The sequence below is a fragment of the Nylanderia fulva genome, unplaced genomic scaffold (genome assembly GCF_048542155.1).
Source record: "Nylanderia fulva isolate GAGA-0341 unplaced genomic scaffold, ASM4854215v1 Scaffold68, whole genome shotgun sequence".
NCBI lineage: Eukaryota > Metazoa > Arthropoda > Insecta > Hymenoptera > Formicidae > Nylanderia > Nylanderia fulva.
The window spans coordinates 260,956-274,377 of NW_028190786.1; the positions used below are offsets into that span (position 1 = coordinate 260,956).

Below are 13,422 nucleotides of genomic sequence, written 5' to 3' on the forward strand. Positions count from 1 at the left end.
ATTGAAAAAAATGAAAAAACTATGACCTTTTAAAAGTAGAGATTTCAAACCTTGAAATACTTTTTTAAAATTATCATTTTTCGAAACAAAGTTACAGCTATTTAAAATTTGTTTTTGAACTATTTTTTTGATTCATTAATTATTTTAAGAAGTGTATATTTAATATTCCAAATGATTTTATAAATATATATATTTATATTTATATAAATATATAAGTACGTTTGTTTTTTTATCATAAAACTTAAAGATCAAAGGATTTGAATGTTAGGAGATATACAGTTGTCATGGGGTTTCAAAGTATAAACTGTCCAAATGTTTACGAAAATTGCTTAATTTTTTTGTTAAAATAACTTTCAATTACATATATATCTAATAATGATTACAATTAAGATTTTCTATTACGTATTTTGCTTAAATAGAATAATTCATTCCTTATAAAAAAAAAGAAAATTTCTTCCCTCCCAAAAAAATTATCTTCGTAAGATAAAACATTGAAAAATATTTTATCGTGCGCAAAAAAATAATTAATAATATGAAATATTATTTAATAATCTATAAACTATTATAGTTTACAGATCCAAAAGTCTATAAACCATCACAGTTTTGTATCAAACATCAAATTCAAGAGTGCATTGCTGAATCTCTCCGAATTAACTTCATTTCATTCAGTTTTATCTGCTCGAATACTTTTCCAAAAAATGCTTTTCAAGCTCAATAATTTATCTTTTATAAATAATAAAAATATAAAATATAAAAAAGATACATAATGAATTGCTATGAAATCTCAGGTAGCAAGCGTATGTCATTTTGACATCGCTGACGTCATTCTAACGTTTAATGACGTCAGTTTACTACTTGGGACATGTGATTACGCGCCAACTATATCAAATTGTGACAAAAATCAACTTATCTGTATGTTCTAACTTGTTGATTAATGCTTTACTGCCAGTTTTGTGATAACTGATAACCCAGAATGAATCGCTTAACTAGCATCACGCTCTCGAGTATGATGTTGATTTTCAATGATGCGACGAGCCCCTTTTCCTTGAAGGACGATGTTGGGAGGATCTTTTAAAGATGGCACTTGGGCTTGAGGATCGTTGAGGCGTCTTCGTCCCTAAATATGGAGCGAATGCAAATTAACCCCTTCAGGCCTACGATTTATTTATCGTCAGTCTGGATAAAATTGTATGTATATATTATTTGATTAGAAGAATCATCAGAATAAAAAGATACTGATGTCTTTAAAGACTTTGAGGAAACAAGGGACGAAAGAGAGCTAGACTTTTTATTTTTTTTTGTCAACAAATAATTAATTATATATTTTGCTTTTCCTCTCGGTTTACTTAATAATTACGTATTGATTACGTAATCGACAACGTATATAACAATCAACGATCAAGGATCCGTAGATTTTTTTCAGTTTATCTATTTGAAAACGCTGAATAAATTTTTGTCTTGATAAAAAAAATATATATCTATATAATATTTATGGAAAGTGTAACAATTTAGCCATCACACCTTCAACACGATATACGAAATTTTATTAACTAAAATGTACGATCTTTTTAAACTTATTTTATAAAACCTTTGAATCTGCAAAAAATTAGTGTTGCATTATAAAAATAAAAATGTAAAAATTTAAGTAACATGCACTAGGATTTTTTAGAAATTAGATCTTCAAACTTGTGGAAAAGATTCATTAATTAAATAAGATTTAATATTCTTAATAAAATTCTGATTTTATATAATTTAAAAAAATCTCTTAAATGTGTAGAATTATCAAAATTGATACAGATTCGAAATCTTGAGTCATGATGACATTTACAATCAGAACCATTTCGATTGTACCAAAATCGATTTCACATAAAGTTTTTATTATTAATTATTTTAGATTACTGTTTCCTTATTAACACTAATTTCATCAACAAACGGATGAATTTTAATTTACTACTTTCCAAAATTGCAGATATGGATTTGAAATTCTAAACAGAGTTTGTTTGGAAAAGTTTCGATTGACAGGATTTTGAGCCTCTTAAAAGTTTAGATTATTCTCGACAAAAATTGTGAGGAACCTATAGCTTATCTGTGCGCGAACTAATTATATTTTGAAGTCTTACGTTAAAATCACGTAAACCTACATTTTAAATCTTAAAATAACAATTATTATAAAGCTTACATGTGTTCCGGATGGCTGCGTATGCAATCGACTAAATCCGTCGGTTTTAGCTCACCGATGCAAATACGATGAATTGCCGTGAACAACGGAAACCTGTCTTCCATGTTCTTCAATTTCAGCATGTAGTTGACCTCCTCGGCGGTGAACGGGCCTTGCAGCTTCTGCCCATTCAACATTTCTTTCTCCAATATTTCAATAGACTGCAACCGTATATAATTAATTATTACTTACTAATTTATAAGACTATAAAACACTTCTATATATGCTCATATATTATAATACTAAAGTGCTAATCTTTAAATGACTTTGAAAAATAACCTTAATTAAAATTCAACATGAGTAGGTCTCTACTAGATTAAGGTAGTTCTATCGTTTTTCACAATTCTTACAAATTTTTAGAAATTTTAATATGTTGTAGACGGAGTAATATCTATCGATTACGAAATTTTGAAGTCGATTCACCGTTTAGTTTAACAGTTATTTACAATTAAAAATAGCATTTTTTCTATACACCACGTGAAAGAATGGCATTTTCATCACATTTTAATATATAACAATAGAACGGATCTTACGATTTTAATAAAAACCAATGGGGTATACAATATAAGTGTGGGATTATTTAAAAAAAAAATAAATTTTTTCCACCGTTTAGTTTCAAGGATATTACTTTTTAAAGAAATAAATTTTTTTCCAAACGGAACATGGAGATAAATTGCGATGATATGTATTCATACATGAGCTGTTTCTATGTAAAGAGGTTCAGATTAGAGGCGAAACTTTTAGTTGATATTGTAGCGGTAGAACTATCTTAAGCGATTAAGAGATATTTTATTAACATTAAGAAACTCAAAATTAATTTAAGCAAAGCATGCTTGATCTGATATGTATATCCTGTGTATTGCTGACCTTGCCGGTCTTGACAAAAGCCTCTGAGACCTTCCTATTGCGTCCACCGTAGCATGTTGTAATTAAATCGGCGACTCCGCAACTTTCGAAAAAAGTCGCTAATTTGCCGCCTGGATAGAACACATCGACGAATTTGATGATTTCCATTAGGCCCAACCTGATCACCGCGGCCTTCGTATTGTCACCCAGACCGAGCCCATCGACAAAGCCAGCGCCACAAGCAACTATATTCTATAAGATATTAATATATGCTATACTGTATGTAGTATATAATGTACTGCATATAATGTACTATACTGTATACTATATACTGTATAAGCAATAGTATGTATTGTATAGTACTATATACTATGTACTATGTTGTATGTACTATATATATTATATACTATCTACTATGTATACTATGTACTAACTATAATTATGTACTATATAATATGTACTATATACTGTACTATATAATATGTACTATATACTGTACTATATACTTCATAATACATATAGTAGATAGTACATAGTATACGTAGTAGATAGTACATAGTACATAGTTATAGTACATAATATATCTAGTAGATAGTACATAATATATAGTATATATAGTACACAGTATATTGTACATATATAGTACATAGTAGATAGTATATAGTACATAATAGATAATATATAGTACATCGTGTATAGTACATAGTAGATAATATATAGTACATAGTAATTATATATAGTTCATAGTGCATAGTATACAGTAACATAGTATACAGTGTATAGTAGATATATTATATCGTGTGTACTATAATACAATATACTAATATAATTTGCTATACTATGTATAGCATATTATACAATATACTATACAATACTATACTAATATACTATACTAATCTACATAGTATACACTATGTAATATAATATGCAATTTACTATATTATATACATACTGTATACTATACATATATGTATGTATAAAAACTATATATACTATTACTATATTATATATTATATATACTATACATATATGTATGTATAAAAACTATATATACTATTACTATATTATATATTATATATACTATACATTATTATTATAGACTATACTATTACTATATATACTACATACTATACTATAGTGTATATACTAGATTACTATACAATATACAATATACTCTGCTAAGATAACTATAAAAGATAAAGAAAATCATTTAGATGAAATTATCTAAGTGAAAGTTAAGGTTTAAATTTTATTATGTGTAACTTGAAAGAATTATTTTGAAATAAAAACTAAGCCAATGAAATTGAAGATAATCAATTTTACCTTCAGTGCGCCGCAACACTCCACAGAATCTACGTCCTCGACGACAACTACCCTGAAGTACGATGTCTGAATTAAGTCGCGAAGTAACGGTGCCATCGTCTTGTCCTTGCATCCTGCAAATTTATACAATTGATTTTAGATTAGAAAGCTTATTATTGCTTGTTAAATCGATATAGTCATGGAAAACAAAAATTATTATGACTTCTAGAGTCTGCCGTGATTACATAATTTGCATTTTTTTAAATTCAATTTATGAAACTATAATTAATCTTTAAGTCGTTTCAATGTTATGAATGACTCAATAATCTCAATAATGCATGACATAAGAAACTTTCAACTTCCAACTTATTGACAACCATTTAAACTACTGCGATTGAATTGATATATCTTGAATAGTTATTATTTAGATTTAATTTTAATTTTTCCTTACCTATTGTGGTCTCGCAAAACATCTCGTCGGCCACCTCAGAAGCCAAATTGGCGCCCATCAGAACCGAGACTGGAATTTTCAGTTGTCTCGAAATTATGTGAGAAATAAGTTCAATGCCGCCACCCTCTTTTTTGTCAAAACCCTGCCAAAAAGTAAATATAATTAGATCAGTGAATAAATTATATACTGCTAAAATGTTTAAAAAAAGAAAGAACACGATATTACTTATACACTTTACGTACAAATATGACAATTTGCAAAAATATAAAAAACGCATTGTAGGATATACGATTTAATTTAATATTTAGCAAATAATTCTAATTAAACTTTGAACCTTTTTTTAAACTGTAGAAAAAATACCAAAATATACCTTAATCAGCGATAAACCGACAGCGGTAGATTTGATTTTTCCTTGTAATGTACTGCATATCCTTCGAATGAACTGATGCGGAACCACAAATATAAGTATATCTGCGTCTTTCGCAGCCTCCGCCACATCGGGAACTGCAATCTGGAACAAATTAATCGTAATATTAAAATCTGCAAGCGTATAAAATAAATAAAATAAAAAATGTGTTTAAATTAATATTATAATTTATATTATGTGTATTAATTATTTATATAATTTATATATAGAATTTATATATATAAATATAGTATATCATATAGTATATAAAATATATATAACATATAGTATATTATATTATTAATATATTATATATTATAATATATAGTATATAGTATATAATACTATAATATAGTACTATATCAAATAAAAATTCTGTTAGAGTAAATTCTATTTGTAATTAACCAAAGAATGTAGTGTTGCTAATCTTTTTTTTTACTCTACAAGGCTTAATTTATAAAAATTTTTTCTTTTTTAATGGTTTAAATTTAATAATTTAACCAATTAATTTAATAATTTAATCAAAGAATGTAATGTTGCTAATCTTTTTTTTTTTTGATTCTACAAGGCTTAATTTATAAAAAATTTTTCTTTTTTAATTGTTTAAATTTAATAATTATTAATATTTTAATATTTTCGCAAAAAAATCATCTCCAAATCAATTAGAGAATTTATTATTATATAAAAGAACAGGATTAGGTGATTTTTTAAGATATATGTATTATGTTATAAATTATATATAAAAGAATTACATGCAATTAATGAACGAAATATTTTCGATATTATCGACTTGCTTCCGGCGCTTACAATGACAATAATTACATCGTCGCGAGTGTGGAAATTAACATGTGACCTTGAACACCGTTTTACAATTGAATCATTCGGAATGACTCGCAAAGAAATATAAGTATTGGAAAATAAAACAAGTAACGTAACCATTAGTTTTAATTTGCTTACATTTTATTTTTATTACATTTCTTGCTTAAAAAAACTCTAACTATAGTTGTATTAATTATATAAATTAATTTAAAAATAAAAACACATGTACGCAAAATATTTTAAAATTATCGACTGTTTTCATCACAAATTCTTTAGACGATTTAGAATATGTATGTTTGAAAATATTTATAATTTCTGAATAACAAACAATAAAAGATAAAGAATTTTTAAGAGAAAATAGATGATGAAATCATCTATTCTTCGAGTATTATCATACAAATCAATGTGGAATTTTAATCAGAAGCAATCTTAATTGTAGATTGTAATTATAACAATTAAAAATGTCATATTAATGTATTAAATTAAATTAAATTAATTATAGATTATATATAATAGATTAAAGAAATTAAATTAATTATAGATGTTAAAGATATATTGTATTTTTTCAAAAATAAAAATTTAACTAATTAGATAAAAAAATTTTTAGTAAATTCATTGATTCGACTATTATTATTATTAGATTCGAAAAGTTCTTGAATATAAACTCAAGTGTTTTAAAAACCTTTGTTCTTAAAAGTTCATTCTCTATCATAAAAATATAAACGTCTAGAACTTTATACTCTGTATTCATATGAAAGACTTATCATAGATGTTATTTCTTCCTTATACAACATCTTTTTGAACTTTGCACTAATAAAATCTCATCAGAAGTGTTTCTCTCAGAAATCGAATAGAGAACGATGTGAAAGTGCATAATTAATAATAAACCGGTTTAATAAAGAAACATTTGTATTCGATTTTAATAAAATTATTAACTTTATCCGTTCGTTTATTTATTCTCTTATCACGTTATCACTTTCCTTTTATATCGCACTATCTGTTTCTTATCTATATATTTTGTCTTTTAAACGTATAAACATATTTTTCTTTGTAATATCATATTATATGATCGTGCTAATTATTTAATACAATTTTCTTTTACAATGTTTCATCCTTCCCAAGGAGAACAGAAATGTCAAAACGATGCCAAATTGATGTCAAAATATAGTCCAAATATATAGTCATTTTAGTTCGTCAAAATGACAGCAAATTGCATAAAATTTTGATGTTATCTTTATGTTCACAATAATAAAAAATTATTATTTTGTATTAAAAATAATTGAGATGCAAATTTAAGACGTAAGTCGCTTAAAATAATATTTTAATCAACAATTTAGTTTTTAATACAATAACTCAATTTTTCTGCTCAGTTTTTAACCTTTAATTATCTTCATAATAATAAGCATTGTATATATATATATATATATATATATATATATGGTCGAGAAACGTACATCACATTTTCTAAAAATTAAAAAGGTCAAAAAAGTCAATATAAAAATATAGTTATACATGAATATATAATTGATTACAATAAATTTTCAATCATTTTTTCTCGATAAATTCCAACAAAACAATAAAAAGCAATATATTACTGTAAGAATTTTATCGTATTCTAACGACTAAATTCGCGATTTTAACAGAAAATGAAAGAAAACGATAAGAAACGATAATATTTCTTTTGTAATATAAAAAGTGAAACAATAGGTTACAATAGGAAACGATAAATTTTTTTACAAATTCTATCGGTTCCTAATGTTTTCTATCGATTTTTTTATCAGGGACACCTTATATATTCTTCTAAAGAAATCAGGCAAGATAGAAACATATGTTCAGTCGCGTAACACATTCTTGTTTCAACAGTGATAAGTCTAAAATATTCCATTTTTAGAAGATAAATGTTTCATGAAGACATGTTATTCTTAGCCAAAGCGCGTACACGTGCAGCGGTTTTATGTGAAGAAATATCTCTTAAAAAGATGCATCAAGAACAGTAAATCATATTTTATTTAATTACATTATTAAAATTAATAACATTAAAAAAAATACAAATATAATACAATTTATGTATAATAATTGATACAAAATAATATATAATTTAAAATATAAGTAATTTTCGCGATCATAATTAATTTTGCAAAAATTAACAATTATTATATGATATTTTACGACCTACCCGGTAGTATCTTACAGATATTGAAGCATGTTTTCAGTCATATATCTTATCTATTTTTAGCACAGAAACGAACTATAATGACTTTGCGTGTAGGATGGTCTTTTATTGTCAGTGAACTAAATGTACTGTGTTTAATGACCTTGAATGACCTTGAATTAGGTTGTTGGATTTGTTACAAGAAAAGCTATAAGCGTAAAGATTAGAAAAACTATGATTTTATTTAAAAAAAAATAGTAATTTTTATAGGACCTTGAGTTTCACTTAGAGAACAATACTTTTTAATAAAAATTATTTTTAAGAAAAATATTGAAAGTATACAATGCAATAAAAACTGTATTTTCGTATATCTCAGTTTTGGAAAAATTCGAATTAAAAGGATTAAAATAGTACACTATATGTATAAATATGTCGCGAGTTTTTTTTATAAAATTTTATAAATTTAGTTATTTTATCAAAAATTTTTTATCAAGACTGTTTTTTTCTTAATCCCGATCTATATATAAAAATTCAATATTTTGAAAAAATTTTGGTAAGTTATTAAGATCATAATGGTATATTATTAAAGTCATAACTCTCTCTCTCTCTCTCTCTCTCTGAACAATCTTCAAGACATTTTAGCTTATCATTCATTGTTTATTCGAAACTTATCAACAAGGAATATAAATAAAAAGATGTGTTTTTTGCGAAACAAGGATTTCGACGATGTGTCGTTAAGTAATTGAAAATAAGAAATGAATATGTGTGAATGTGTAAAAAGTGTTTGCCTTTAAAATTATCAATATCATGATAACAATATTATTGAATAATAGTGGAAATAATCAGTGGGATATCAAGTTATATTATTCGGCCTTGTATGTGCAGAACTTTAATAAGTGATACTCCCTTTAAATCCCTGAAACTACGAATTTAATGTTTATTATTGATTTAATAGCATGGCTAGTTTGATCAATTTTTTAAAAGAAATTAAGAACTTTAAGAAAAAATTCAATTTATATTTATTCCTTCTTTTTTATTTAAAAGATCAGAAAATTAAAAACACGAGAGAAAATAATCATTTTTAGCAAGCTTGTATTTGTATAATAGAATTTAATAGATAAATAATAAAAACATTGAAAGATTGCAAAATCTAAAATTAAAAAAAATTCTAATTTAAAATTTTAAGAATCTAAGGATCGACAAATAATTTAAGGGAAAAATATAAAATAAATCTCTCTCTCTCTCTCTCTCTCTCTCTCTCTCAAAGTAATAATTAAAAAATAATAAAGATAAGTAAATATAATGAATATACATACACACACACACACACTCACACACACACACACACACACACACACATATATATATATATATAATGCAATAAAGGTAAACACATTTTAATGGATAAACGTGTTAGAATCAAATCTCACAAAATATGTAAATTAATATACATATAGTACATATACATACATACATATATATATATATATATATATATATATATATGTATATATATTGGAATATAAGCTTACCACATTCGTAGGAATCTTATGTCCCGGCAGATATTTGACGTTCTCATGTGTTTCGTTGATGATCTCTGTTAACTTCCTCCCATTGATAATTTCTTCGTAAACATACATGGTGACGCGATCGGCGAAGCTACTCTGATTCTTCGCATTCGCGCCGACTATTTTAGCTATAGCCGAGCCCCTTCGAATTCACAATTGCAATTAGTATTAATTATTCTATTATATATAATATATTATATATATAATAATTTTATTATTATAATATTTTTATATAATTTTTAATAATTTTATATATAATTTTATAGTAAGAAATACCTATAGTTTTATTTATAAAATGTATATTATACCATATAATATTTATAATATTTAGTATTATATATAATATACACTAATTTGGCAAGATAGCCAATTAAAAAAATTATGTATATCAGCAAAAATAAATGGCCCAGATATGTCTCCCAACTATAAAAAATTTTAATGTTATTTATATTTACTTATAAAAAAATCTGCAATAAGTATTTACTATAATTATTGATGAAAATTAAATATCTAATTATTTCCATTATTAAATATCAAGATTCAATATTAAAAAAAAATATTATTAAAAATGTTAAAATATTAATATAATAAAAATGATTATTGTAAATGCAACAAAATTGAGAAAAAATTATTATTTTTAATTTAATTTCGACTTGAAAGTTTAAGTCTTTGTACTTTAAAGTCTCTCAAAATTCTTGCGGTCATCGCTGAATTAATTTTTATTTATTTTTCAAACTCTCATCATTAATGCGTATATGTAACCTTTTATAACTATATTATATTATATTATATTATATTCTACATCTATTTTATATATCTCACAATATACATCTATTTTTAATATATATCGTAGTAATTTATTTTTTTTTACTATTTGCATTAGTAAAAAAAGGATTTTTTTCAATTTTTAATTCAATTATCAAAATATTTATTTCTTCTTTATAAGATCGTTTTTAATAGCACTCATAATTAATAGTAATTTTTGAATATATATATATATATATATATATATATATATATATATATTATTCTATATATATACAGGGTAGTCAAAAAGTATCGGACCCCCCAATATTTTCGTTCCCTTGCATTTTACAAGAAAATGTTTCAGACAAAAGTTGTAGGGTTTAAAAAGATCTATTTACTGATCTTATCAGTTTGACCTTGGATGGCGTCGCCAAGGTCAGATCGAAATTACATTAACTTTTTTAAATGAAACATCTAACTTTTTATTGCATATTCTTGTAGCTTATCTCGAGACCTTTCCAAAACACTAAAGAAAGTTTATTTTCGTTGAGTACTTTCCGAGTTGTGAGGCTTGAAAGCTACAGTGTACTGTAGTGTGGGTCCAGCCAGTTAAGGCAAGAGTGGCGTGTGTCCAGCCAGTTAAGGCAAGAGTGGCGTGTGGGTCCAGCTGGCCGGACCCACACGCCACTCTTGCCTTAACTGGCTGGACCCACACTACAGTACACTGTAGCTTTCAAGCCTCACAACTCGGAAAGTACTCAACGAAAATAAACTTTCTTTAGTGTTTTGGAAAGGTCTCGAGATAAGCTACAAGAATATGCAATAAAAAGTTAGATGTTTCATTTAAAAAAGTTAATGTAATTTCGATCTGACCTTGGCGACGCCATCCAAGGTCAAACTGATAAGATCAGTAAATAGATCTTTTTAAACCCTACAACTTTTGTCTGAAACATTTTCTTGTAAAATGCAAGGGAACGGAAATATTGGGGGGTCCGATACTTTTTGACTACCCTGTATATATATATATATATATATTATCATAAATTCTCTTCAATAATTTCATAAAAATATTTTTAGTATCACACAAAAATATAAAGAAATATTATCTCAACATACTTATAAATTTTGATATTTTTTTCAGTTGTCCATCTAAATATAATAAAGAAAAAAAACTAATGTCATATTTGTGAATAAAAAAAATAATTTTAAAACATTTTATCGATTTTTCAACATTTCCATATACAGACAATTAAATAAGTAAAAAATGCTTTAATATATAATAAATTTAATCGCTTACTTTCCTAATGTGATAGCTTTAGGCACTGGGTGTCGAATATTACATGAAAATAACACAAAATACATTTCTCTTAAACGTGACTCGCTTAAAAGGAAAACAAACATTACGACATTCGAGTGAAGCCAGCTGCGACACGACAGCTTAAAATATTTTTACCTCCGCGTTTAAGAAATACTTATTAACGAACGGTACGATTTAGCGTATCTATACTTTCTCAAATATCATGAATTATTTATCGCCCAACATAGATGTTTTTATTCCATATTTCGGTCGTACAAAATACACTCTGTGAACTCGGAGCACGCGCACATGCAAACAAATGTGCGCCCGCATGTGCGCGAGGGCACGTGTGCGAATCGATTATTGCCAACCGCGTCGACATAGACTCTCTCGTTCGAGATATATTTTTTCTCGCCGTTTTAAAAAAAACTCGCTCTCTTATTCCCCACACTCACCAGTTCCCAGAACCGATAATGCATACAGATGCCATGGCGCGCTCAAGGACACGATACGACGCAGACGAGAGAAGGAGAAGACCGACCGGAGCGGAGATGACGCGAGAACCACCTCGTCTGGGCGCCGACGAGTGACTACTGCCGATGACGAACCTACAGACGGCGAGGGATAAGCCGACGAACGACGCGCACGCCAGTCGAGGATAACCGGGCTGATAAGAATTGCGTCGGGCTTGATCGTGAGGAGTGTCCAAGCTGGAAAGAATGGCTATATAATTATAGCGAGAATTGTCAATGTACATCGCGTTTTAAATGACTTTAAAAATTTTATTATTATCATCATCGTCATTGTCATCATCATCGCCATTGTCATCATCATCATCATCATCATCATCATCATCATCATCATCATCATCATCATCATCATCATCATCATCATCATCATCATCATCATCATCATCATCATCATCATCATCATCATCATCATCATCATCATCATCATCATCATCATCATCATCATCATCATCATCATCATCATCATCATCATCATCATCATCATCATCATCATCATCATCATCATCATCATCATCATCATCATCATCATCATCATCATCATCATCATCATCATCATCATCATCATCATCATCATCATCATCATCATGCTACTATATACCACCATCATCATTAGATTATTATTATTATTATCATTTTATAATCATGAATTGATATTATTATTATTATTATTGAGATTATTATTATTATTATTATTATTATCCATACAGCACAACAAGACTGCAGCAGTATTGTGGCAACATTTCATTGCAACATTACAACATTGCATAAACATTGTGAAATCTTGCAGCAACGGTATAAAATGTCCGCTTTCAGCAATAATATAATATTGCAGCAATAATGCAATAAAATATATGTATATCGTAATATTACTATATTGGATTATTGGAAATGTGCCAAATACATGATCGGACTGAATGTTCTGTACCTAATATTTTTTACGTGAATTTAATTTTTATAATATTTCTGAAATGTTGCTGCATAACGTTATTTAAACTATATTGCAAATTCATGTCTATATAATATTTCTGCAATATTTCTATGCAATGTACAATATTGGAATGTTGTTGCAATATTCCTGCAAACTTG

At 26.7% G+C, this 13,422-nt stretch overlaps 1 protein-coding gene across 2 annotated transcripts; it reads right to left on the reverse strand.

Moving 5' to 3' along the window:
* Positions 1-315: 315 nt before the first annotated feature.
* On the reverse strand, positions 316-12,413 carry Gpdh1 (Glycerol-3-phosphate dehydrogenase 1). Of its 2 annotated transcripts, XM_029306460.2 has the most exons (8): positions 12,262-12,413; positions 9,727-9,904; positions 5,188-5,328; positions 4,818-4,959; positions 4,388-4,500; positions 3,086-3,316; positions 2,180-2,379; positions 316-1,117 (listed from the first exon to the last, which is right to left on the reverse strand). In XM_029306460.2, the coding sequence occupies exons 1-8, from the start codon at positions 12,294-12,296 to the stop codon at positions 1,072-1,074; spliced, it is 1,086 nt and encodes a 361-aa protein (XP_029162293.1). In that variant the 5' UTR covers positions 12,297-12,413; the 3' UTR covers positions 316-1,071. The 2 variants fall into 2 exon arrangements, with proteins under 2 accessions (XP_029162293.1, XP_029162301.1); XM_029306468.2 differs by lacking the exon at positions 9,727-9,904 and having other exon boundaries at positions 12,262-12,350.
* Between the last annotated feature and the right edge of the window lie 1,009 nt (positions 12,414-13,422).

Bases quoted from the DNA above. Each gene is read 5' to 3' on its own strand.
- Gpdh1 (XM_029306460.2), bottom strand. From the start codon at position 12,296: ATGGCATCTGTATGCATTATCGGTTCTGGGAACTG. The intron at 9,905-12,261 runs GTGAGTGTGGGG...GTGAATTCGAAG, and splicing joins ATTATCGGTTCTGGGAACTG to GGGCTCGGCTATAGCTAAAA. The intron at 5,329-9,726 runs GTAAGCTTATAT...AATTTGTTCCAG, and splicing joins ATAAGATTCCTACGAATGTG to ATTGCAGTTCCCGATGTGGC.